General features: G+C 36.6%; 1 protein-coding gene across 4 annotated transcripts; it reads left to right on the forward strand.

The window, feature by feature from the left end:
* The first annotated feature begins 1491 nt into the window (after positions 1 to 1491).
* Positions 1492 to 23460, forward strand: LOC106086367 (endocuticle structural glycoprotein SgAbd-1). 4 transcript variants are annotated; one of them, XM_013251009.2, is made up of 7 exons: positions 1492 to 1568; positions 11983 to 12031; positions 13518 to 13547; positions 21381 to 21552; positions 21636 to 21651; positions 22443 to 22612; positions 22680 to 23460. In XM_013251009.2, exons 1-7 carry the CDS (start codon positions 1533 to 1535, stop codon positions 23107 to 23109), a joined length of 903 nt encoding a protein of 300 aa, XP_013106463.2. In that variant the 5' UTR covers positions 1492 to 1532; the 3' UTR covers positions 23110 to 23460. The 4 variants fall into 4 exon arrangements, with proteins under 4 accessions (XP_013106463.2, XP_013106461.2, XP_059226370.1 ...); XM_013251007.2 differs by having other exon boundaries at positions 11983 to 12115; positions 22680 to 23459; XM_059370387.1 differs by lacking the exon at positions 13518 to 13547 and having other exon boundaries at positions 22680 to 23459.
* The last annotated feature ends 922 nt before the right edge of the window (positions 23461 to 24382 follow it).

Genomic DNA, 24382 nt, shown 5'->3' on the forward strand with positions numbered 1-24382 from the left:
GGCGTTTAGCGTCATAGGAGGACATGCCAACGTCTGCGCTAAGGTGGCCTCGGCCTGGATTACACATACAATATCTTTTGTATCTCTTCTTCAAGCAAAGTGATTCACAATAAGCATGATACTAAGCCAGGTTACCAATCCATCCTCAATCAGAGGATTTTTGAAGGCATGTCTTTGACAACCTTTATAAGTTTAAAATTTCTTCCTTATTGTCTATGCATACTCCTTGATATTGTCCATGCATTGTACTTAATATGACTTCGTCCTTATTTTCTAGTCTAGTATCTTCCACAGCCTAAAGCTCCCAATAGAAACTGAATTCCCCCTCTAATAAATAATTAAGACTAATGTATATTTTGTTGTTGTTGTAGCAGTGTATTGTACACTGAGTCGGCAGTCCTTGAAGGACTTCATCAGGTCAATCCGGTACAAACAATCAGCTGAAATGGGATTGATGTTTATTTCGTAATGTATCCGTGTGGAAATGATGCAAATTGCAATCGTAAGCAACTAATGCGAGCGTTTATTTAAACATTTTTTAATGAAATAATTCAATTGAAGTTTAATTAATAAAATTTATTTCACCACCGCTACATATAAGGTGCTGAAATTCACAACGTCTTAAAAAAAAAAATAATTAAAAAAAAAAATCTTTAAAAATATTTGGGAAAAAACGCAATGACAAATTTCCTTAATCGAGCGAATTTCTGTGATTCAAATTTGTCTGGCTCTGACCAAAAAACAAAAAGATTGCGCTACTAAAATTTATTGAACCCTATAATCAATGCAAACAAAAAACTCAAAACAAGAGCACAAACGAATAATTAGCTCCAAAAAATGTGCTGATAAGAAGAGAACGCAATGCTAAAACAATGAACTTAAAAAGATTAAAAAAAAAACACACACAACAATACAAACAAAACAAATTCCCAAACAAATCAGAGCGCAAAGAAATTCCTCAGAACAACAGAGAGCAACGGTGATGAGTGGTGAGACATGCTAACTCTGTTAATAATTAAGCCACTGAGGCAACATGGACTAACAGCGGATGAGTGTAGATGAGTGAATGTATGTACGCCTGTATGTGTATGGGAGTACATACTAAGTAACCAAATCAAGATCAGTTTTATTCAAGAGCACATTCATTTTTTTTTTGTAGTTCTTTTGTTGCATGGGCTTACATAGCAAGCAAGCCAGTGCCTGTGTATGTATGTATGTATGAGTGTGATGAATGTTAATCATTGCGCTCATCATCAGCATCATGTGTTCTGAGTTGTCAATCTCCTCAAAGAATCGCACACCAATACCGTAAAATCATTTCGTTTATATAAATGCGACTTGCCAAGAACGTTAAATCAACATTCCTGTTGCAGCAATCAAAGCCTAAGGATTACCCCTGCACGACCGTTGTGTATCATCATAAAAAGCAAGCAAAAGGGAAAGAAATAGCCACAAAAAAGTGTAAAGAAAATCACACAAAAATACTTTTAAGTGTTTTAAGCGAGTCTAACTAAAACCAAATAAAAGTGAAAATGAATAAAAACGTGATTGTATTTGTAACCGTAGTGGTGAGTAAACAAAAGACTTAAGTGACGAACTTAAAGTGAAATTAAATGCTATGAGTTTTAGAAAGAAACGGGAACAATAAGAGAACTAAATGAAAAGTGCAATGTTAGAAACTAGCCGGTTTGAATGAATCTATAAAAATAGAAGTTAATCATACGACACAGTGCACAAAGTGCGAAATTAGATTTTTCAAGTGACTTAAAGATTGAATGTATGACACAGAAAGAAAATGATGAATGAAAAATTTATGCATAAAACTGAAAAAACTATTGTGGATTCAAAGAGTGTAGTGATGTAGTTTATTTAGGGTATTTTAAAAATCTAATCACATGAAATTCTTTTCTTTTTAATGTTATTCACTAAGTATAAACATTTTTTGTTTGTTTCTAACGAAGTTTTAGTTTGGTGGCAAAACTTTTTGATTTAATTTTTATGTGATTATATGAGTTGAATAAATTCTGTTGGTTTTAAAGTCGAAGAAAATGAAATGTTGAACATTTTTGAAAAATTGTAAATAGTCAAATATTGAAAATTTATATTAAAAATTTTAAATAAAAAAAAAAAATTAAATAAAATTTTTTAAAAAATTAAAATTTTTTTAAAAATATTTAAAATTTTTTAAATATATTGCTTTATTTAAAAAAAAAAATTAAATTAAAAGGAAAAAAAATTTTAATTTTTAGAAAACAATAAAAAAATTTTAGATAAATAAAAGTTTTTAAAATTAAATTAAAATTTTTTTGAATAAATAAAATTAAAAAAAATAAGTTTTTGAAAATATTATAATTTTAAAAACAATTAAAAAATTGCGTATGTAAAAATAAAGATATATAACAAAAATTGTAAAAAGTTTAAATATAAAAAAAATTATATTAAAAATATGAATTAAAAGTAAATTAACATTTAAATAAAATTAAATAAAATTTTTTTAAATTAATTCATAATATATGAATGAATGAATGAATGAAAAAAACTAAAATTTTTGAAAAAATAAAATATTTAAAAAAAATAATTTTTTTAAATAAATTAAATTTAAAACACAAAAAAAAGTTTAAAAAAATTTTAAATTTTTTAGAAAAACTAATTTAATAAATAATTTTTTTTTTTTTTCAAAAAAATTATTTAAAATAAAAAAAATTTTAATTAAATTAAAATTTAACAAAAAAAAATAAAATTTTTTATAATAACTAATTTAAAAAAGAATAAATTTTTTTAAATCAATGAAATTTAAAAAAACAAATAAAGGTTAAAAAAAATTTTAATTTTTTAGAAAAACTAATTTAAAAAATAAAAAAATTTTTTTCAAAAAAAAAAATTGCACTTATTTAAAATAAAAAAATAAACTTTTAATCAAATTAAAATTTAAAAAAATTATTAAATAACTTAATTTTTTTTTAAAATTTTAATTTTTTAAATATATTTTTTAAAGTTAAAATTTTAACTTAAATGAAATTTTTTAAAAAGCCTATTAAAAAAATAAGCTTTTTGCAGTTATTTAAAATTTTATAAAACTAACTTATTAAAAAATTAAATTTAAACAAATTAAAAAAAAATATTTTCAAAAAAAATTTAAATTTTTTAAAATTTTAAAAAAACTAAAATTTTTTAGAAAAACTAATTTAAACATGTAAAAAGGCGTAAAGTTCGGCCGGGCCGAACTTTGGATACCCACCACCTCGGGTATATATGTAAACCACATTGGATAATAAATGCGCCTTTTATGGGCCAAAAACCTTAAATCGAGAGATCGGTCTATATGGCAGCTATATCCAAATCTGAGAACATAACACAACTCACCGTCTCAAATTTCGGCGAAGTCGGACATTAAATGACCCTTTTATGAGCCCAAGACCTTAAATCGAGAGATCGGTCTATAAGGCAGCTATATCGAAATCTGGACCGATCTGGGCCATATTGCAGAGGTATGTCTAGGGGCTTAACTTAACTCACTGTTCCAAATTTGGGCGACATCGAACTATAAATTAGCATTTTATGGGCCCAAGACCTTAAATCGAGAGATTGGTCTATATGGCAGCTGTATCCAAATCTGGACCGATCTGGGCCAAATTAAAGAAGGATGTCGAATGGCCGAACACAACTCACTGTCCCAAATTTCAGCAAACCGGGTAATAAATGTGGATTTTATGGGCCTAATAACTTAAATCGGCAGATTATATGGGGGCTATATCAAGGTATAGTCCAAAGTAGTCCATCTTCGAACTTAACCTGCCTATGGACCAAAAAAAATCTGTGCAAAGTTTCAGCTCTCTATCTCTATTTCTAAAGCATGTAGTATGATTTCAACAGACAGCCCGTCGGACGAACAGACGAACGATCAAGAATACTTTTTAGGGTCTGAAATGGACATTTCGATGTGTTGCAAACGGAATGACAAAATGAATATATCCCCATCCTTCGGTGGTGGGTAAAAAAATTATTTCATTTTGTAGTTGGATTAACCAGCTTAAAATCAATGTGTTGCTATACCCTCCACCATAGGATAGGGGGTGTACTAATTTCGTCATTCCGATTGTAACACCTCGAAATATGCGTCTAAGACCACATAAAGTACATAAATTTCGGGATCGTCTAGACATTCCAAGTTGATCCGTCCGTCCGTCAGTCGAAATCACAGTAGCGGTGGAACCCGTAAAGCTAGCCGCTTGAAATTTTGCACAGTTACTTGCTATCGATGTAGGTCATGGGAAATTGTAAATGGGCCATATCGGTTCAGATTTAAATATATCTCCCATATAAACCTATCTCCCGATTTAATTTCGTGAGCCCCTGGAAGCCGCAATTTTTGTCCCATTTGCCTGACATTTTTCATATTCTGCTCTGTTACGACTTCCAACAACTATGCCATATACGGTCCATATCGGTCTATAGCCGGATGTAGCCCCCCTATATTAACAGAATCCATGTTGGTGGGTTCCTAAGATTTCGCTCGTCCGAACTTAGCGCGATTTTACTTGTTAGATAAGGTTTAAGTGGCAGTCTGCCATCACACTCACTTAGACTTTTACGTCCATTGTGATACCACTGGAACAGAAGAAGGAAGATGCCTTCTAGTTGCTATAGTTGAATGTTCACAACCGCTTAATCAGACAGGTTCTCAAAGAAATGAGAACCTAAAGTAGAACTCCTTCTGGCTGCTAGTGCGGGACACACACACAGATGGTGTTCTATTGTCTCTTTTTTCTTCGATGTCCTCACAGCTTCTACAAAATTCGTTGCTGGTAACCTTCAGTCTATCAGCATGTTTTCCGATTAGACAGTGACCTGTCATGACGGACACAATAACTTCTTCGATGTCCTCACAGCTTCTGCAAAAGTCTTTCCTGACGACCTTCAGTTTGTCAGCATGTTTTCCGATTAGACAATGACTTGTCATGACGGGCATAATGACTGAGACGTCTGTTCTAGCCAGTGACAGCAAAGCGATAGACCTCTTCAAGTCTAGATTATGCCTTATAGTTTTGGAATGCTCACAGCCCCCTCTTTGTGACCAACTATCATTCGTTGTCCTTCGGGCCTGATCCTGAAAACTTAGCTTACGAGTCACTAGAGGCATACCCACAGATTCCAGTATCTTTGGCAAATGACCATTTTATTGCATTATTACTGAAAATCGAACGAACATATATGTGGGAGCTATATCCAAATCTGAACCGATTTTTTCCAATTTCAATAGGCTTTGTTTCTGGGCCGAAAAACATGTCCACGCCAAATTTGAAGACGATCGGATGAAAACTGCGACTTGTACTTTGTACACAAATTAACATGGACAGACAGACGGACGGACAGACAGACGGACATAGCTAAATCGAATCAGAAACTGATTCTGAGTCGATCGTTATGCTTATCAATGGGTCTATCTCTCACTAAGTTATATATTGGTTGCCCAAAAAATAATTGCGGATTTTTTAAAAGAAAGTAAATGCATTTTTTACAGTTTGTTCTAAAGCAAGCTAAAAGTAACAGCTGAGAACTGACAGAAGAAAGAATGCAATTACAGAGTCACAAGCTGTGAAAAAATTTGTCAACGCCGACTATATGAAAAATCCGCAATTACTTGTTGGGCAACCCAATAATACCCTGTACCACAGTAGTGGTATAGGGTATAAAAATGCATATAAGATTGATTTACTCTTGCTATTTATAGCATTCCCCAAAAATAATTTCATTTAATTTATCTTTGAATGCCTTTGACAATTCATATACACTTTCGTAACACAAATCATCATATCAAACTGAGAAAAAAATCAACAGGAAATTATTTAAACTGTCAACGCTTATTTTGAGATGAGCCAAAAATTTATTGCATTTGCAGCATTCTTGACTTAAGCAGCCCACAAAAAAAACACTAAAAATTCTTATATTTAATCATAATGCCTTATCTGCTAAAAGTTCATTCAAAAATATACCCTCAAATTCGTCATTACCCATTCACATTCCTTATAAGTCATATGAAATTAATTTTAAACTAAAGCAATGATGAATTCCAACTCTTTAGAACACTCCCAGTTTGTAGACAAATTAACGAACTGCCTTGCACCCACTACCAGTTAGTGAAGATAAAAAGCCAAAAATATTTTCCCCCCTAACCACATCAATACCAAAAAAAAAAAAAAAAATAAACAAAAACATAAAAATCTCATCATTTCATGTGCTTTGCTTGGCATGGCCATGCCCAAACTCCTAGCAGCATAATAAAAACGTCAGATGGACAAATGGCCCACAGAAACAAATTAGGTTTTAAATTATGTCGTAAAACAGAGATGGGATTTGTTTGTGATGTTGTGATTAAGTTCAGTCTCAAGTTCAAGAGTTTATCGCATATAAATAAAAGAATAACAAAATTAAAAAAAAAACACCCTACAAAATGCAACAAAAAACCAAAGTCAAAAACAAATAATCAATTACAGATAAGCTTTACTTCCTTCGCAAAGTTCTTTGCCCTCTGTATTTTCGGCAAGGGGCATCATTGAGTTTATCTGTATCATTACCATCTTTGGTTCTTGGACTAGAATTTATCCGATTCGGAAATATTGATAAGCATTGAGATTAAAGCTATGGTGGCATTAAGATAGAATTTTAAATAAAACTTAACTGGGAGTGTTTTGTTATGGTTTAAACTCACCTTTAGTTGCCTTTTGTTAGAAGTTGGCAACAACATAAGACGTTGATGTTAATGCTATTGGTGTTAAAGCTTATTGACTCTTACATCATATTAAAGGCATCCCATTATAAATGACTTGCAACTGTTGTTGCCATAATAATTTAGTTAACCTTTATCTCTGTTGGAAAAGAAAACGACGAACTATTAAATTTATTTTTAAAATATTGCAACCACCATTAATTAACACTTTCGAAATATGCAGTTATTATGAAAATGCTAATTAAAATAGGGTGTGACCAAAGGCGTGATGATAATTAGAGGTTGTGCATGGAATTAGATATAAGGAACAAGAATTTATGGGAGCTATACCTAAATCTGAATCAATTACAATATAACGATCTCACCAAATCGTTATGCTTCACAATTGGTCGAACCCTTTCCTTTTTAGAGTTGTAAGCAGTGTTTTTAACGAAGGGCTTTCACGTAAAGTTCGTGTACAGGTTTCGCTAAGGCCGGATAATAATATGAGCGAAAATCGAGCATTTCTAAAGTCATATGCAAATCCTTTGCGATTTCAACTTGAATTCGTATGATATTGTGGTTGTCATTAAAGAAAAAATTATGTAAAATTTTTAGAAGAGCGGCTGCTAAGCATTGCTTGGAAAGACTGTTTCCCACCATACCAATATTGGCCTCAAAATAAAGGCAATTGGGAGTGGAGTATGAATTATATATCTAAATTAATAGCTTAATGTCTGGCCCCAAAACACCCCCAAACTGGACTTGTTCACCACCCATGGCAATACAAATGATGTTTTGGAGAAGACGCAGACAAACAGGCCCGGTTCAGATAGTTTTTCTAAAAAATTAATTTTTTTGGAAAAATGTACTAAAACTACCCATTCCCAAAGGAAATGGTAGTAAAACTACCCTTACCCAAAGGAAAGGGTAGTAACACTACCTTTACCCAAAGGAAAGGGTACCAAAGCTACCCTTTTCCAAAGTAAAAGGTTCTGAAACTATCATTTCCCAAAGGAAAGGGTACTAAAACTACACATTCCCAATGGAAAGGGTACTCAAAATACCCTTTCTCAAAGGAAAGGGTACTAAAACTACACTTTCCCAAAGGAAAGGGTAGTAAAACTACCCTTACCCAAAGAAAAGGGTAGTAAAACTACCTTTACCCAAAGGAAAGGGTACTAAAACTACCCTTTTCCAAAGTAGAAGGTTCTGAAACTACCATTTCCCAAAGGAAAGGGTACTAAAACAACACTTTCCCAGTGGAAAGAGTACTCAAAATACCCTTTTTTAAGGGAAAGAGTACTAAAACTACACTTTCCCAAAGGTAAGGGTACTACAATTACCCTTTCCCAAAGAAAAGGGTATTAAAATTACCCTTTCTCAAGGGAAATGGTCCTAAAAATCCCTTTGCCAAAGGATAGGTTACTAAAACTACCATTTCCCAAAGCAAAGGGGAACTAAAAATTTTCTTTCCCAAAGGAAATTGTACTAAAACTATACTTTCCCAAAGGAAATGGTACTAATAATGCCTCCAATCCGAAAACAAGCGCACTTAAATGGTACTAAAAAATCCTTTCCCAAAGGATAGGTTACTAAAACTACCATTTCCCAAAGCAAAGGGGTACTAAAACTTGTCGTTCCCAAAGGAAATTGTACTAAAACTACACTTTCCCAAAGGAAATGGTATTAATAATACCCCCAATCTAAAAACAAGCGCACTAAAATGGTACTAAAAAATCATTTTCCAAAGGAAAACTACCATTTCCCAAAGCAAAGTAGTACTAAAACTTCTCGTTCCCAAAGGAAATTGTACTAAAACTACACTTTCTCAAATGAAATGGTACTAATAATACCCCCAATCCGAAAACAAGCGCACTAAAAATACACTTTTCCAAAGATAAGCTTGCAAAATTTACCCTTTCCCAAAAGGGTACGAAAACTACGCTTTTCCATAAATGAGTACCATAAATAACCTTATCCAAAGGCTAAGGTATTACAACTACCCTTTTCCAAAGAAAAGGCTACTTAAACTACCCTTACCCAAAAAATGAGTACTACGTATACCCTCGTCCGAAGGAAATTGTACTAAAATATACCTTTATTCGAATAAAAAGAATACTAAAACTGCCCCTTTCCAAAGGGAAGGGTATAAAAATTTTAAAAATTTCTAAAAAATATATATTTTTTTTAATTCTACCAAATTTACACTTATGACAGATTAATGGCGAAATTTTTATTGTAGTACGATTTACAATTAAAATGGTTTAAGCACGCTACATTTACAAAAACATGGCGCTGATATCGATTTTCCTACCAAATTTCTTTTAAAAATTATTATACCCCCCACCATAGGATGGGGGTATACTAATTTCGTCATTCTGTTTGTAACACCTCGAAATATGCGTCTAAGACATGACCTTTTAAGTCGAACTAGCCATGCCCGTCCGTCCGTCTGTCTGGCGAAAGCACACTAGCTTTCGAAGGAGTGAAGCTAGGCGCTTGAAATTCTCGACTTGTTGAGCCTCTAGAGGCTTTTGACTCGTTGAGCCTCTAGAGGGCGCTATTCTTGCCAATTTGATTGAAATTTTGCACGTGGCCTTTTGGTGTCACTTTCAACAACTGTGCTAAGTATGGTTCAAATCGGTTCATAACCTGATATAGCTGCCATATAAATCAATCTGGGGTCTTGACTTCTTCAGCTTTTAGAGGGCGCAATTCCGATTATCCGATTTGACTGAATTTTTGCACTGTGTGTTTTGGTATCACTCCCAAGTATGTGCTACGTATGGTTTAAATCGGTTCATAACCTGGGAAGCCGCCATATAAAACGATTTTGGATATTGACTTCTTGAGCCTCTAGAGGGCGCAATTCTCATCCGATTTGGCTGAAATTTTGCACGAGGTTTTTTGTTACGATTTTCAATAACTATGCTTAGTATGGCGCAAATCGATACATAACCTGATATAGCTGCTATATAATCCGATATGGGATGTTGACTTCTTGAGTCTCTAGAGGGCGCAGTTATTATCCAATTTGAGTGAAATTTTGTAGAATGGCTTCAAACATGACCTTCAACATATATGTTAAATATGGTCTGAATCGATCTCTAGCTTGAGACAGCTCCCATACAAACCAATCTTCCGGTTTGCTTCTTGAGCCCCTACAAGACGCAATTCTTATCTAAATGGACTGAAATATTACACAATGACTTCTACAATGTTTAGCATTCAATTAATTTATGGTCCGCATTGGACTATAAATTGATATAGCTCTAATAGCATAAGAGTTCTTATTCATTATTCTTTGTTTGCCTTAAAAGAGATAACGCGCAAAGAACTCGACAAATGCTATCCATGGTGGAGGGTATATATGATTCTGCCCGGCCGAACTATGCACGATTTTACTTGTTTTAAATCAGAACTTTATTTTCTAAAAAATGTTGGCGAGATTTGATATTCAAAAAATGTTGCTCCTTTATTTCATTTGTATAAAAATTTCTTCAAATTATACTTTTAAAGTTGAATTGGACTCCCAACTTCATGCCCGGTCGGAGATTTTTGGTACTTGGGGCAAAATTTGTAAAATCCATATTAAGTACCCGATTTTGCTGAAATTTGGCACCGTTAGCTGTGTTAAGCTCTTCGTCATCAGTGCGGAGTATTGTTTAGTTCGGGTCATATTTCGATATAGCTGACATACCTACTGATCTCCCACTTAATAGCCCTTCACCCATAAGTTGCGTATTGATAACTTGATTTTGCTGTAATATAGTGCTGATGGGATCATACTTGTGCCATTTACATCGATCTCTTACGGTTTTGAAACCATATGGGACCCATTCATTAACAGGTTTCGCTGAAATTTAAAACAAGAGGCTGCCGTAGGCCCATGACCATATTTTAATATAGCTGCTACAGGTTCATAAACGGTGAATTTTCATTGAATAGATATGGGGATTCAAAGTTCAATTTGTGTTTGTGTCTTATGTCTCTTTTTTGTTTTGTTTTAAAAATACATTAAACTACCGAAAATTCAAAAAAAAAAAAAAATTATTTGATTATAACAACCAAAAATTTGCCCATGAACTTTCCATTAAGCAATCGGGGCAAACTTCTCACATATCAGTGAGTGTTGTCCGATTCACGGTTTGAGCTTAATGATAAGGGCCTCCTTTTATTTATTTTAACAACCAATTAGTGGCTTAGGTGTATGTCCAGAGTGACATGGGGCGGCTCTATCAACCGCCCCCTCTTTTTAACCTAATCTAACCTAAGTACCAATAATAAATAACACTTTTTTGCATATACCTATCGATTGAGGAAAATATTAGGTAAACATTTAACAAAACTAATTTTTTCCCAAGTTTTGGTGTTCGTGTCTTAAGTCTTTTGTGTTAGTTTTAAAATGCCTAGCCAGTACAGAATAAATCGTATTTGGCTTAAGCCAGCAATTCAGATTTCCTTACATACACTGGGTTAGATTGTAGCAGCAGCCCCGATATAAGACACATTTAGACAATTTGAGTCATTTTAACTCAAATGACTCAAATTGTCTAAATGTGTCTTATATCTTATATACCATAAGAATTTTGGTGATAATCAAACCTACAATGACTTTACTGGTAATCGCAGGAGCCTACTTTACTCTGCTATGGGGGCGCAACGCAAAAACAGGAAAAAAATAAATGGACATTTTTTCATTTAAATATTGGTGTTTGTGTCTTAAGTCTTTTGTTTTGATTTTCAAAATGAAATAGGCTTAAGACTCATAGTGTCAATTTGACTTAAACCACCTATGCACATAATAATTTGCGTTTGCTAACCATTCAGTTATAAAGCTACCGTAACCGCACGTGTCTAAGACACTGAACGCTTGGGTTCTAAACCAGACGAGTACATCAAAAATCAATTTCAATGGTGTTTAGTACCTCACTTGCTATATCCCGAGGTATTAAGCCATGTGAAGCTTCTTCGCTAACAGGCGTCGCTATATGTCACACCGTTTGGGTTTGGCACTACTAAGAAGATACCATAGGGCAGATGGGAGTTCAAGGAGTTCTACTTGAACTCCGCAGTCCCTTTATGGAAAAATTTGCAATCATTTAGTTAGGCATCCTTTTATAGATTGATTATTATTTGCAAAAATTTAAATAAAATTTTTTTCACTTTCTTCTCTTATTGTGTTTTGACATTTCAATAATAAACCTCTAAAAGCCTAATGTGATTCCAATTAATTGATTTAATAACCTTTTGTTTTACCTTTGTATTTTCAGGCTGCCACTGTTGCATTATGCATTGCTGCGCCGGCTTCCGACAATAATGGCAAGTATACAGTTTCAGGTCATATCGATGGCAAATACCATCCGGCAAATGATGGCAAATATCATCGAAAGTCAACCAATGAAGGTATTGTGTCAAGAAAAAGTTTTATTTTTGTTTGAAACTACTTGCAAAAATAACCTTTTGAGCTTTTCCAAATGCACCGAAAATGCTTAGTAAATGTGCTTAGGCTTGAGAAGCACTCGTAATGGTTGGTAAGCCAAGGGAGCCAAGAGAAAGTATGAACCAACCTAACAAGCACCGATAGTAGCTTTGCATGGAATTATAGAGAAATTCTTAATGTTTGGCTTGGACATAGTGACACAATGCTAAACTCTAAAATTGCATGGCCATTGTGTGGCAATATTTTATGATTTTTTTATTTTTTTGATTATTTTATAAAGCAAGCTTTAGAACCAGATTAACATTTTTTCAAAGTTCATTGTATTTTGTACTTGTTTTCATTGGGTGTCAAAGACATTGAGCAAGTCTCATTTTACAATTTTATTAGGCCTAATTTTCGCAACCAATTAAGGCCAGTAACGTTTATTGACTTATCAAAAAAAAAAAAAAATATTAAAAATTTTATTTGTTTTGATTTTGGTTTCTTATTGCGCTGCTGTATAAAATCCTTGTTTTACTCTCTTTTTTTATTATTTTTTTACAAATTAAAATACCTTCATGAATTATTAACATTCTCATCAAAACTGCCCATGTTTGTAATATAATCATACACATTTGCTTTGCCTTTTGCCAGTAACAAAAGTCAATTCGATTTTAAAGATTTTCGAAGATTTACAATGCTTTAAAGGGAAAAATTCCAAATGCTTGAGGAACAAGTTTTGTGTAGAAAAGTCAACTTATTTTTTTTTTTTTTTTTAATTACAATTACGCATTAAAATGCCTATGCGTTTAAATGAGCTTAAATCAAACATTAATTGCGTGGTGTTAGAATACTCTGTTCTAAAACGCTAAACATTTTTTGAGGGCACGGCTTAACAAAATATTGGGTTGCCCAAAAAGTAATTGCGGATTTTTTAAAAGAAAGTAAATGCATTTTTAATAAAACCTAAAATGAACTTTAATCAAATATACTTTTTTACACTTTTTTTCTAAAGCAAACTAAAAGTAACAGCTGATAACTGACAGAAGAAAGAATGCAATTACAGAGTCACAAACTGTGAAAAAATTTGTCAACGTAGACTATATGAAAAATCCGCAATTACTTTTTGGGCAACCCATATTTACTTTAAATTTTGATACATGATTTACAAATCATAACAAGTTTCTCGTGAATAACTTTTCTGCCACAAATAACCACATTTTTGAAAGAGAACACCCACAAAAATCTTCAAATATCTTATCTGTAAATAATGCATTGCCAAGATTCATTTCACATTCAATACACATGCAATCTATAGACCACCTTACTTTTTATTGATTTTTTGCTATAACCATTTCAATTTTGCTTATATCCAATTTCTTATAGGCCGATCAGGCGGTTACTACGATTCAGTTGGTAAAGATACATTTTTTCAATAGAATTTTTACTCATTAAACAAAATCCCATACACATTTTCACACAGAACAGAGAACACAATATGTACTATTTCAGCAAAAGTTTGGTTTATTATTTGGCATAAAATAGGCAACAGTTTGGAAAAACTATGTGCTCTCTAGGGTTTATGGTACAATTGTTAAGGTTTAATTACTAAATTTGTTTCCTAAGTCTTTTGTATGTTGCAGAGAGGGACATAAAGAGATTATCATCTAAACAAGCAATTTTTCTTACACAGTTCAGGATAACAAATATTTAGATTAACTTCATTAATCAAGAAAAGAAAATGATGTAAAAATTGCTTGCAAAAAGTATAAGACATAAAAGTGAACTTTTACATGCAACAAGAAAAGCCAAGTTCGTTTCTTAAGTCTTTTGTGAACCAGTGAACTTTTGCATGCAATAAGAAAAGCCATGTTCGTTTCTTAAGTCTTTCGTTTTCTCAGTGAGACAAAAGCGGTGTATACGACAGAGAGAGAGAGAGAGAGAGAGAATTGTAGCCAATATATTTTTTTGGAGCATATAAAGTTCAGCAGCTATATAACAGACTTCAATTTCAAACTTCAGAAGATGCACAATTTTTTTATTTTAATTATTTAATAATTGAATTATTATAAAAAATTTTCACAAAAATTTGTTTTTTTATAATTTTATGCAAATCATATGCTTTCTAAAAATATAATGGGATGTGTATATAAGAATTGTCCAAACATTTAATTTTTTTAAAGAAAATTAGCCATTTCTACTAAAATTTTACAACCAGGTTTATTTAAACTTAAGGCAATTAGTATTAGGCTCGTTACTTGTGACTGATAGGTGGGTAGCATTTTTTTTAATTCTTCCCTCCAAATAAAGGTATAGTTTTTAATTTGTAGCTATAATATTTTATAAAGCAATGCTTAAAATATCCTTTTTTTGCCTTTCTTGCTTCATTATTTATTGTATCATGCTTCACATGATCATGAATGCTTGCAGAAATCAACAAAAATTAAACATCAGGCTTTATGCACTTAAAAATCACGTTATGAATAAGTTATTTTATGCTTTCAGCTTTTTATTTAGAATAGGCATAAAATTTTTACTTTGCTTTTATACGCTGCGAAGCATAATATGATGCTTTTTCCTAAATTAAGTTAGAAATCAAATGTGATACTATTTTCTATAACTTTTACTTTAAAGCTTGTTGTGCTCACCATCATAGGATGCAAATGCAAATTTTTTGTAAATTTTGCACTAAGAAACGGGGGCAAACTTCTCACATATCAATGAGTGCAGTCCGATTCAAGTTTTAACTCAATGATATCGGGCCTCCTTTTTATAGCCGCATCCGAAAGGCGTGCGACACCTCTTTGGAGAGAAGTTTTACATGGCATAGTACCTCACAAATGTTGCCAGCATTAGGAGTGGAAAACCACCGCTGAAAATTTTTACTGATGGTCTCGCCAGGATTCGAACCCAGGCGGACATGCTAACCTCTGAGCTACGATGACTTCAACACCATAGGGTGGGAGGTATACTAATCTAGTCATTCCGTTCGTTACACATCGAAATATGGATCTAAGACCCCATAAAGTGTATATCTTCCTGTTTTTCTTGACATTCTGAGACGAACTAGCCGTGTCCACCCGTCCGTTCTTTCCATCGTAGGTCGAAATCACTATAGCGGTCAAACGCATAAAGCCAGCCGCATGAAATTTGGCATACTTTTTTCTGATGTCGGTCATTGAGGAATGCAAATAGGCCCTATCGGCTCAGATTTCGTCACTGCTGCCATATAAAGCGATACCCGGTTTTGGCTTCTTGGGCACCCAAAGGGGCTCAATTTTCATCCGAAGACTTTTATTTATCATTTCAAGTTCTTTCTCTGTTAGGACAAAGATCATTAAATTTTAGAATTTTTTTATTTTTTTCTCTTTCGAGGCGAGCTCAATGGACGGAGATTTGCTTTTCAAATGGAAAAGGCAATCCAGAGATAGCAAAACACACCAACCACTATGGGACTCGTTTCGTCTTTGGTTAGAAGACTTTTCAACCATATTAGGTGTGATGGCCGTACAGTGATATGTTGCATTTTTATCGTATTTATTGCGAAAACGCCTCTATGATACAAATACCCCATTAATCACGCTCGCCAGTCCTGTCTATTAGCTGTACTTTTCCTAATGCATGTGTTCGGGTAATGACAGATTTTTGGTCTGCAACAATTACACTACTTGCACCTGTTGAAAGTTATATTGATGGCTTTGAACGCCTGACAACGGCAACGGTTCTCGCTGTTGCTTCAAGCGCCCAGGTTCGAATCCCGGGCGGACTCTGCCGAATTTATATACCCACACTCATAGGATGGGGGTATATTAGTCTAGCCAAAAAGCTTCTTTGATACAAATACCCCATTAATCACGCCCGTCAATCCTGTCTATTAGCTGTACTTTTCCCAATGCATGTGTTCGTGTAATGACAGATTTTTTGTCTGCAACAATTACACCACTTGCACCTGTTGAAAGTTGTATTGATGGCTTCGAACGCCTGACAACGGCAACGGTTCTCGCTGTTGCTCCAAGCGCCAAGGTTCGAATCCCGGCCGGACTCTGCCAAATTTATATACCCACCACCATAGGATGGGGATATATTAATCTAGTCATACCGTTTGTAGCACCTCGAAATGTTGATCTGGGACCCCATAAATTATATATATTCTGGATCGTCTCAACATTCAGATTACATCTAGCCATTTCTGTCCGTCCGTCTGTCGAAATCAAGATATCAGTCGAACGCGTAAATCTAGCCGCTTGAAATTTTGCACAGATACTTAGTATTTATATAGGTCGTTGGGGATTGCAAATGGGCCATATCGCTTCAGATTTAGATATAGTTCCCATATAAACCGATCTCCCGATTTGACTTCTTTGGCCCCTAGAAGCCGTAATTTTTTTTTTCGAATTGGCATATAGTGTACTGTTATGACTTCCAACAAATGTTCGAAGTACGGTCCGAATCGGTTACGATTTGGCCTTTTTGGACTTTCACAGCATGTCAAGAACGGTCTAAATCAGTCCATAACCTGATATAGCCCCCACATAAACCGATCTCCCGATTTGACCCTGGAAGCTGCAATTTTTGTCTAATTTGAAGTTTTGCAGTTAGTGTTTTACTTTTGAGCATCCGGATCATAATTGCGGTCCAAATCGGTTTACAACCTAATATAGCTCCCATATAAACCGAGATACCGATTAACATTATACGACCCCTAGAAGCTTAAAATTTTTGCCTGAGTTGCCAGAGGCACTACGATAGCCCTGTTGGTAGCGTGCTCGAATTGCCAAAGGGGGGGTTGTTGGTACTACAGTTGACTTAAAATTGAGTCTATAAAGGACTGCCACTCTTACCTCAACTAACCTCACCAAACCTGCCACAAAATTGGTACATGAAATACATATATGATCAACTTTTTCCCTTTATGGACATTTTCAGAAGAATCCATAGTGGTGGGTTCCCAATATTCGGCCCGACCGAATTTGACAGGTTTTTTGTTTGTTATACCCTCCACCATAGGATGGGGGTATACTAATTTCGTCATTCCGCTTATAACACATGGGAGTATTGATCTGAGATCCAAGAGAGTATATATTCTTGATCGTTTTGATATTCTAAATCGATTAAGCCTTGTCCGTCCGCGAAACTGCCAGATGGTAGTACTTTTCAAGAGCACCGCCTCAATTGTGGCCTTGCTCTCCTTTCTCAGACACTATCTGCACTTTGGTTGTTATTGTTGTAACCACATTTGCATGTAGATGAGCAAGCTCGTTCCGGTTCAAATGACCGATCGCCGCAGGAACAGGGTGGCCATCGGTTATTTAAAGGCGCCAATAACTCGCCTAGTCATACCGAGCATCATAGGCACTCAGTATTTATATAAGAGCAGGTGCCTTTCGGCCTCTCGTTGAGACTCTCGGCTCGATACCGCTGATTGTCCGCCACTGCCGTTGCAGCTACTCCGCATGGAGTATTCCACTATCCGCAACCTGTGGACGCGCCTGGTAGCTCGCAACTAAGCTTCTCGTGATAGCAATGAACACCACAAAGATCGGATCGGATGTTCCAGCCTGTGTGGTGCTAACAGCTATTCTGTGCCGGGATGAAAAAGAGAGAAAACAGAGAGGAAGAGAGATAGACCCATTGATAAGCAAATGGATCGACTCAGAGTAACTTTCTGATGCGATTGAGCCATGACTGTCCGTCCGTCTCTTCTTTTTCATTGCTGGTAGAGTGAAATCTTCGAAAGATGTATTCAGCTCGAACCGAAAAACACGCACGATTTCTGCGTACTTAACCACAGCCCCATTTTCTCTTCCCGATCAAGCAAAACTGCCAGATGGCCTTGGCGGGGGCCGCCACCATTATGGCCTTGCCCCACTTTCTCAAACGCTATCTGCACTTTGGTTGTTATTGTTGTAGCCATATTTTCATATGGAGTAGGCGATCCTCATCAACCTCCTGTATGTGAGCATGCTCGTTCCTGCCCCAAGGACCGATCGCCGGCAAAACACGGTGGCCATTGGTTATTTAAAGGCGCCAATTACTCGCCTTCTCATGTCGAGCATCATAGACACTCAGTATTTATATAAGAGCAGGTGCCTTTCGGCCTCTCGTTGAGACTCTCGGCTCGATACCGCTGATTGTCCGCCACTGCCGTTGCAGCTACTCCGTATGGGGCATTCCACTATCCGCAACCTGTGGACGCGCCTGGTAGCACGCAGCTAAGCTTCTCGTAACAGCAATGAACACCACAAAGATCGGATCGGCTGTTCCAGTCTGTGTAGTGCTCACAGCTATCCCGTGCCGGGATGAAAAAGAGAGAAAACAGAGAGGAAGAGAGATAGACCCATTGATAAGCACATGGAACGACTCAGAATAACTTTCTGATGCGATTGAGCCATGTCTGTTCGTCCGTCTCTTCTTTTTCATTGCTGGTAGAGTTTAATCTTCGAAAGATATATTCAGCCCGAACATGTACGATTCTGCGTACTAAACTACAACCCATCTTCTGGTAGAACTTAGCTAGGGGGCCGCCTCAATTGTGGCCTTGCTCCACTTTCTCAGACACTATCTGCACTTTGGTTATTATTGTTGTAGCCACATTTTCATGTGAAGGTTGCGTCAAGCTCCTGTATATGAGCTAGCTCGTCCCGGCCCAAAGGACCGATCGCCGCGGAAACAAAGTGGCCATTGGTTATTTAAAGGCCCCAATTACCAATTATTCAAGAGCCGGTGCAGCTGGGCCTTTCACTGAGACTCTCCGCTCGATATCGCTGATTGCCCGTGACTGCCGTTGCAGCTACTCCGTATGGAGTATTCCACTATCCGCAACCTGTGGACGCGCCCGATAGCACGCAGCTAAGCTTCTCGTGATAGCAATGAACAGCACAAAGATCGGATCGGATGTTCCAGCCTGTGTGGTGCTCACAGCTATTCTGTGCCGGGATGAAAAAGGGAGAGAAGAAGAGAGATAGACCCATTGATAAGCACATGGATCGACCTAGAATAACTTTCTGATGCGATTAAGCTATGTCTGTTCGTCCGTCTGTCTTTTTTTCATCGTTGGAAGTGCGAAATCTTCGAATGATGTATTCATCCCGAACTGAAAAACATGCGCGATTTCTATGTACTAAACAACACTACCATCTCCTATCCCCGTTTCGGCGCGGGAGCCGCCTCAATTATGACCTTGCTCCACTTTCTCAGACACTATCTGCACATTGGTTGCTATTGTTGTAGCCACATTTTCATGTGGAGGTGGCGATTCTCGTTAAGCTTCTGTATGTGAGTAAGCTCGTTACTACCTAAAGGACCCATCGCCGCGGAAACACGGCAGCCATTGGTTATTTAAAGGCCCCAATTACTCGCCTTGTCATATTGAGCATCGTAGGCACTCAGTATTTGTTCAAGAGCCGGTGCAGCTGAGCTTTTCACTGAGACTCTCCGCTCGATATCGCTGATTGCCCGCGACAGCCGTTGCAGCTACTCCGTATGGAGTATTCCACTATCCGCAACCTGTGGACGCGCCCGGTAGCTCGCAGCTAAGCTTCTCGTGACAGCAATGAATAGCACAAAGATTGGATGTTAATGCTGTGTGGTGCTCACAGCCATTCTGTGCCGGGATGAAAAAGAGAGAAAACAGAGAGGTAGAGAGATAGACCCATTGATAAGCACATGGATCGACTCAGAATAACTTTCTGATGCGATTGAGCCATGTCTGTTCGTCCGTCCTTATTATTCTTCATTGCTGGTAGAATGAAATCTTCGAAAAATTTATTCAGCTCGAACCGAAAAACACGCACGATTTCTGCGTACTTAACCACAGCCCCATTTTCTCTTCCCGATCAAGCAAAACTGCCAGATGGCCTTGGCGGGGGCCGCCACCATTATGGCCTTGCTCCGCTTTCTCAAACGCTATCTGCACTTTGGTTGTTATTGTTGTAGCCATATTTTCATATGGAGTAGGCGATCCTTATCAACCTCCTGTATGTGAGCATGCTCGTTCCTGCCCCAAGGACCGATCGCCGGCAAAACACGGTGGCCATTGGTTATTTAAAGGCGCCAATTACTCGCCTTCTCATGTCGAGCATCATAGACACTCAGTATTTGTGCAAGAGCCGATGCTGCTCGGTCTCTCACTGAGGCTCTCCTCTCGATACCGCTGAGTGTCCGCGACTGCCGTTGCAGCTACTCCGTACGGAGTATTCCACTATCCGCAACCCATGTCCGCGCCCGGTAGCTCGCAGCTAAGCTTCTCGTAACAGCAATGAACACCTCATAGATCGGATCTCAGTGTTCCAGTCTGTGTGATGCTCACAGCTATTCTGTGCCGGGATGAAAAAGATAGAAAATAGAGAGGAAGAGAGATAGACCCATTGATAAGCACATGGATCGACTCAGAATAACTTTCTGATGCGATTGAGCCATGTCTGTCCGTCCCTTTTTTTTTTTTTCATCGTTGGAAGTGCGAAATCTTCGAATGATGTATTCATCCCGAACAGAAAAACATGCACGATTTCTATGTACTTAACCACAGCCCCATCTTCTATTCCCGTTCCCGCGGAACTGCCAGATGTTAGTACTATGCGCGGGGGCCGCCTCACTTATGGCCTTGCTCCACTTTCTCAGACGTTATCTGCATTTGGGTAGCTCTGTATCGCTGTATCGCCTTTCAAAATGTTCCCTTAAAAAGTTGGGAAATTGGTCCTCTTTAAAATAAGTTTTCTAATCTTTGAAAAAAGGACACATTTTTCCTTTATGGAGGTCATGTGGGATCTTGATGAAATATTTAGCTTGGATTCATCCGACTGGCTGTTTGTCATAAAACCGTAGTTACTACAATTTTGAACAGATTTACTCAAAATTTTCGTTTCATGGGGTTTAAAATAGTTGATACCGCCCGACTTTCACCTTTTCTTTGACTTTAAAACCCAGACTCACATTTCTAAGCTTTTGAATAGACTAAAATTACTCATTCCCTTAGAATTGTTGAACCTGTATAGCCAATAGGTATAGATTTTTTACCAAATTTTTTAGATTGCCTTCATTTAGCTTCATTAGATATTCTCAGCTAGTTTAATTTGGATAATTTTATTATTTTTGAAATAAAATATTAAAAGCAATTTTTAAGCTTTAACACAGCAATAGTGCAATTACACCCACAGCAAACACTTTTCATTACAAAACCTCATTCATTCTATCATCCTGATTTTGACTATGAAAAACAATGAATTTTCTAAGCCTCAATTACGATTTTAGGTCGCTATGTGCATATGCCTCAGCCTTATGTGCATGTTGATGATAATCGCGATTTAGGTAAATATGTGCATATACCCTATCCCTATGATGGTGGATATGGACCATACAACGGCAGCAATATACCCTATAATCATGATCCCCGGCCCTATGTGCATGACGACAGGCCTTATGAGTAAGTTAGGCAGTTTGAAGAAAGAAGTGATAGCCATTTTATAATTTTTTTTTTTTTTTGAAATTTTCCTTTCAAATTTTCAGTCACAATTTGTACACAGTAAGTAATGCTGATTTTAAAGTTCCCGAAATACAATTGGAATATGGCTTCCCCGATCATGAACCCCAAATCGAAGAAACCGCCACATTATTGCCCCACTCTGAAGAATAAATGCACACGCAATTGTCTTGTCCTTTTTTTTTTTTGTAAAATAATCAACCAATATCTGACCATCACTACTACTATACCCCCTTTGTACCCAAACACCAACCAAAACTCATTTGTAAAATGTCATTATCAAATCCTTTTGCATGTTTTGTCATTTTTTTGTGAAAAAAAAAATTATTTACTATTTTAAGTATTATATGAAGAGAAAAAGTATTAAAGTGTTTGTTTTGTGTTTTGCCACACTACCCAAAAAATACAAACAAAAACTTATAAACATCAAAACAATCACAACAATAGACTAAGAAACCCTTAAAATGCCAATGTATGTAAACAAAAAAAAAACTATTATCAGCACCGACTCACCGCTCTTAAAACCAAACACTCATTATATTGATACATGATGCCCCTGCCCCTTGGCCCTGTCCCCATTTACTCCCTCTTTAAGCGGCATGTACAAATGTTCCAAATTGACCCTAACCCTTCCCTGGTCCCACTCCTCAAATGCATGGATATGGTTATGATTTTGGTTACTCTCGCACACTGCATGCCACAAAGAAAACTCATGTCACCACCACAAACCCACCGCAAATATGTATATGCAATACAAACAAAAAATCAGCTACTTACACAAAATATCCTTCCAAATCCTTTTCATCACAAACATCATCCCAAACAAACAACAGTCCACGACCACCACTACCAAGAAACCCACAACGACTACCACTACCACTACAACTACCACAACCACTACGACCACCACACCACGCAGCGTTCTCTTCAATTACGATGATGAGGGCAAGCATAAGATTTTGCACCAGGAAAATGAGCGCAAGCATAACAAATATGATCATGCGTGAGTTAAAGCCAAAATAAGAAAAACAAAAAAATAAAATAAAACTCCCTTTTTCCCCTCCCTTCAGCTTCTTAACTGAAAATGGCATCTATGGTGAGGAACAAGCTAAACTGCATCACGAAGGTGGTACCCATGCCAAGGGCTATTATGAATATACCGGCGATGATGGCAAACTCTATCGTGTCAACTATAAGAGCACCCATGAGGGTTTTGTGCCCGAGGGCGAACACATTCCCACACCACCTCCAATTCCAGAGGCCATTGCCCGTGCCCTTAAGTATGTCGATGACAAGCGCAAGGCCAATGGCGAGAAGCCTTTGTTCGATGAACGCGGTTTCCGCATTGATCACATGAGCAAGGATATGGTCAAACAAATCAAGGCCATTCACATTGAGGAAATGCCCCGTGAGATAGCCGATCAAATTCATGAACTTCAACTGGAAATGGATGCCATCTATGGCAATATCGATGAGGATGTTTCCTATGATTACAACTAATCTCATCTTGAGATAGTTTTTTTTTTGTAGTGTTTAGCTTTTAAGAGGAGAAAAAAGTCAAATTCATATTCCAAGGCCATAAGTGTTGGCAAAAAACACTTTTTGTTATTTTTGTTATATGCAAAATTTCAGTTTTTTTTTCACCAATTGCCATTAAGGCCTCATCTCAGAATCACCTACAACACCCCCTTAATGTTCCTCCCTTTCCTTTTCCCATCCCATTGTGTCCATCTCCTTGCCATCATTACAACTCATAACTCAAAAAAAAAGAAAGGACAAAAATCCCCAAATGCTTTAAAAATGAAGAGAAGAAAATGTTAAAGTCTCTAGTTATTAGTTATTTATCAAAAACACACACAAAAAACTCAATTGTTAGATTTTAAATATTTATAACGAATTTGCTAATTTTTTTTATAAAAACAAAAAAAAATAAATAAATACTAGCTTATAAACTTTATGACAACATATGATGTTTTCTTTTAGTTACGAGAATTACACCATTTGAGGAGAGCCTTTAAAGACCTGAGCATCCCACCCCTTTAAAGGCCTGAGAAAACCATTAAGCCTTGATAAGCCTGAGCACCCCATAAACCTTTTAAGGCCTAAGCACCCCTCAGAATAGTATTGGCTCCAGCCAGCGTTTTAAATTATTTTTATACCCACCACCGAAGGATGTAGGTATAATCATTATGTATCCAATCCCGACCCTATATGTAAAAATCTAAGACGATCTAGTCATGTCCGTCCGTCTATCTGCTACTTACTTCACTTTTATTGGCTGCTAGCCAAACCGGGCCCGCTCCGCTGCGCCTTCTTTAACTCTCTAATGTCCTTTTAGGCTGGGGACACTTCACCCCGAGAGCGGATATCAAATTCGTGCCATTGTAGCCTATGACGCTGAACGCGTTCGAATCCTGGCGAGAACATCGGACAAAGCGGTGATTATCTCCTCTTAATGCAGGCGACAGTTGCAAGGTACAATGCCATGCATGGTCATTTAAAAAAATTTTCCCCAAAGAGGTAACGCACTGCGGGGCGCCGTTCGAACTCGGCTATAAAAAAAGATCCCTTGCCACAGAGTTTAAACTTGAATCGAAAAGCACTCATTGATGTGTTAGAATTTGCCCCTTCTCGATTCCTGGTGGTAATGTTCTTCCTTAGGGTAATGTTCTCATTAGGGGAGGTGTGGCACCTCAGATATTTCGACTCAAATATGGATATCAAATGCGTGCTGCACTTCCAAATCTCGTTAATTTGGGTCCCATATTGCCAT

This window comes from Stomoxys calcitrans, chromosome 5 (genome assembly GCF_963082655.1).
Source record: "Stomoxys calcitrans chromosome 5, idStoCalc2.1, whole genome shotgun sequence".
NCBI lineage: Eukaryota > Metazoa > Arthropoda > Insecta > Diptera > Muscidae > Stomoxys > Stomoxys calcitrans.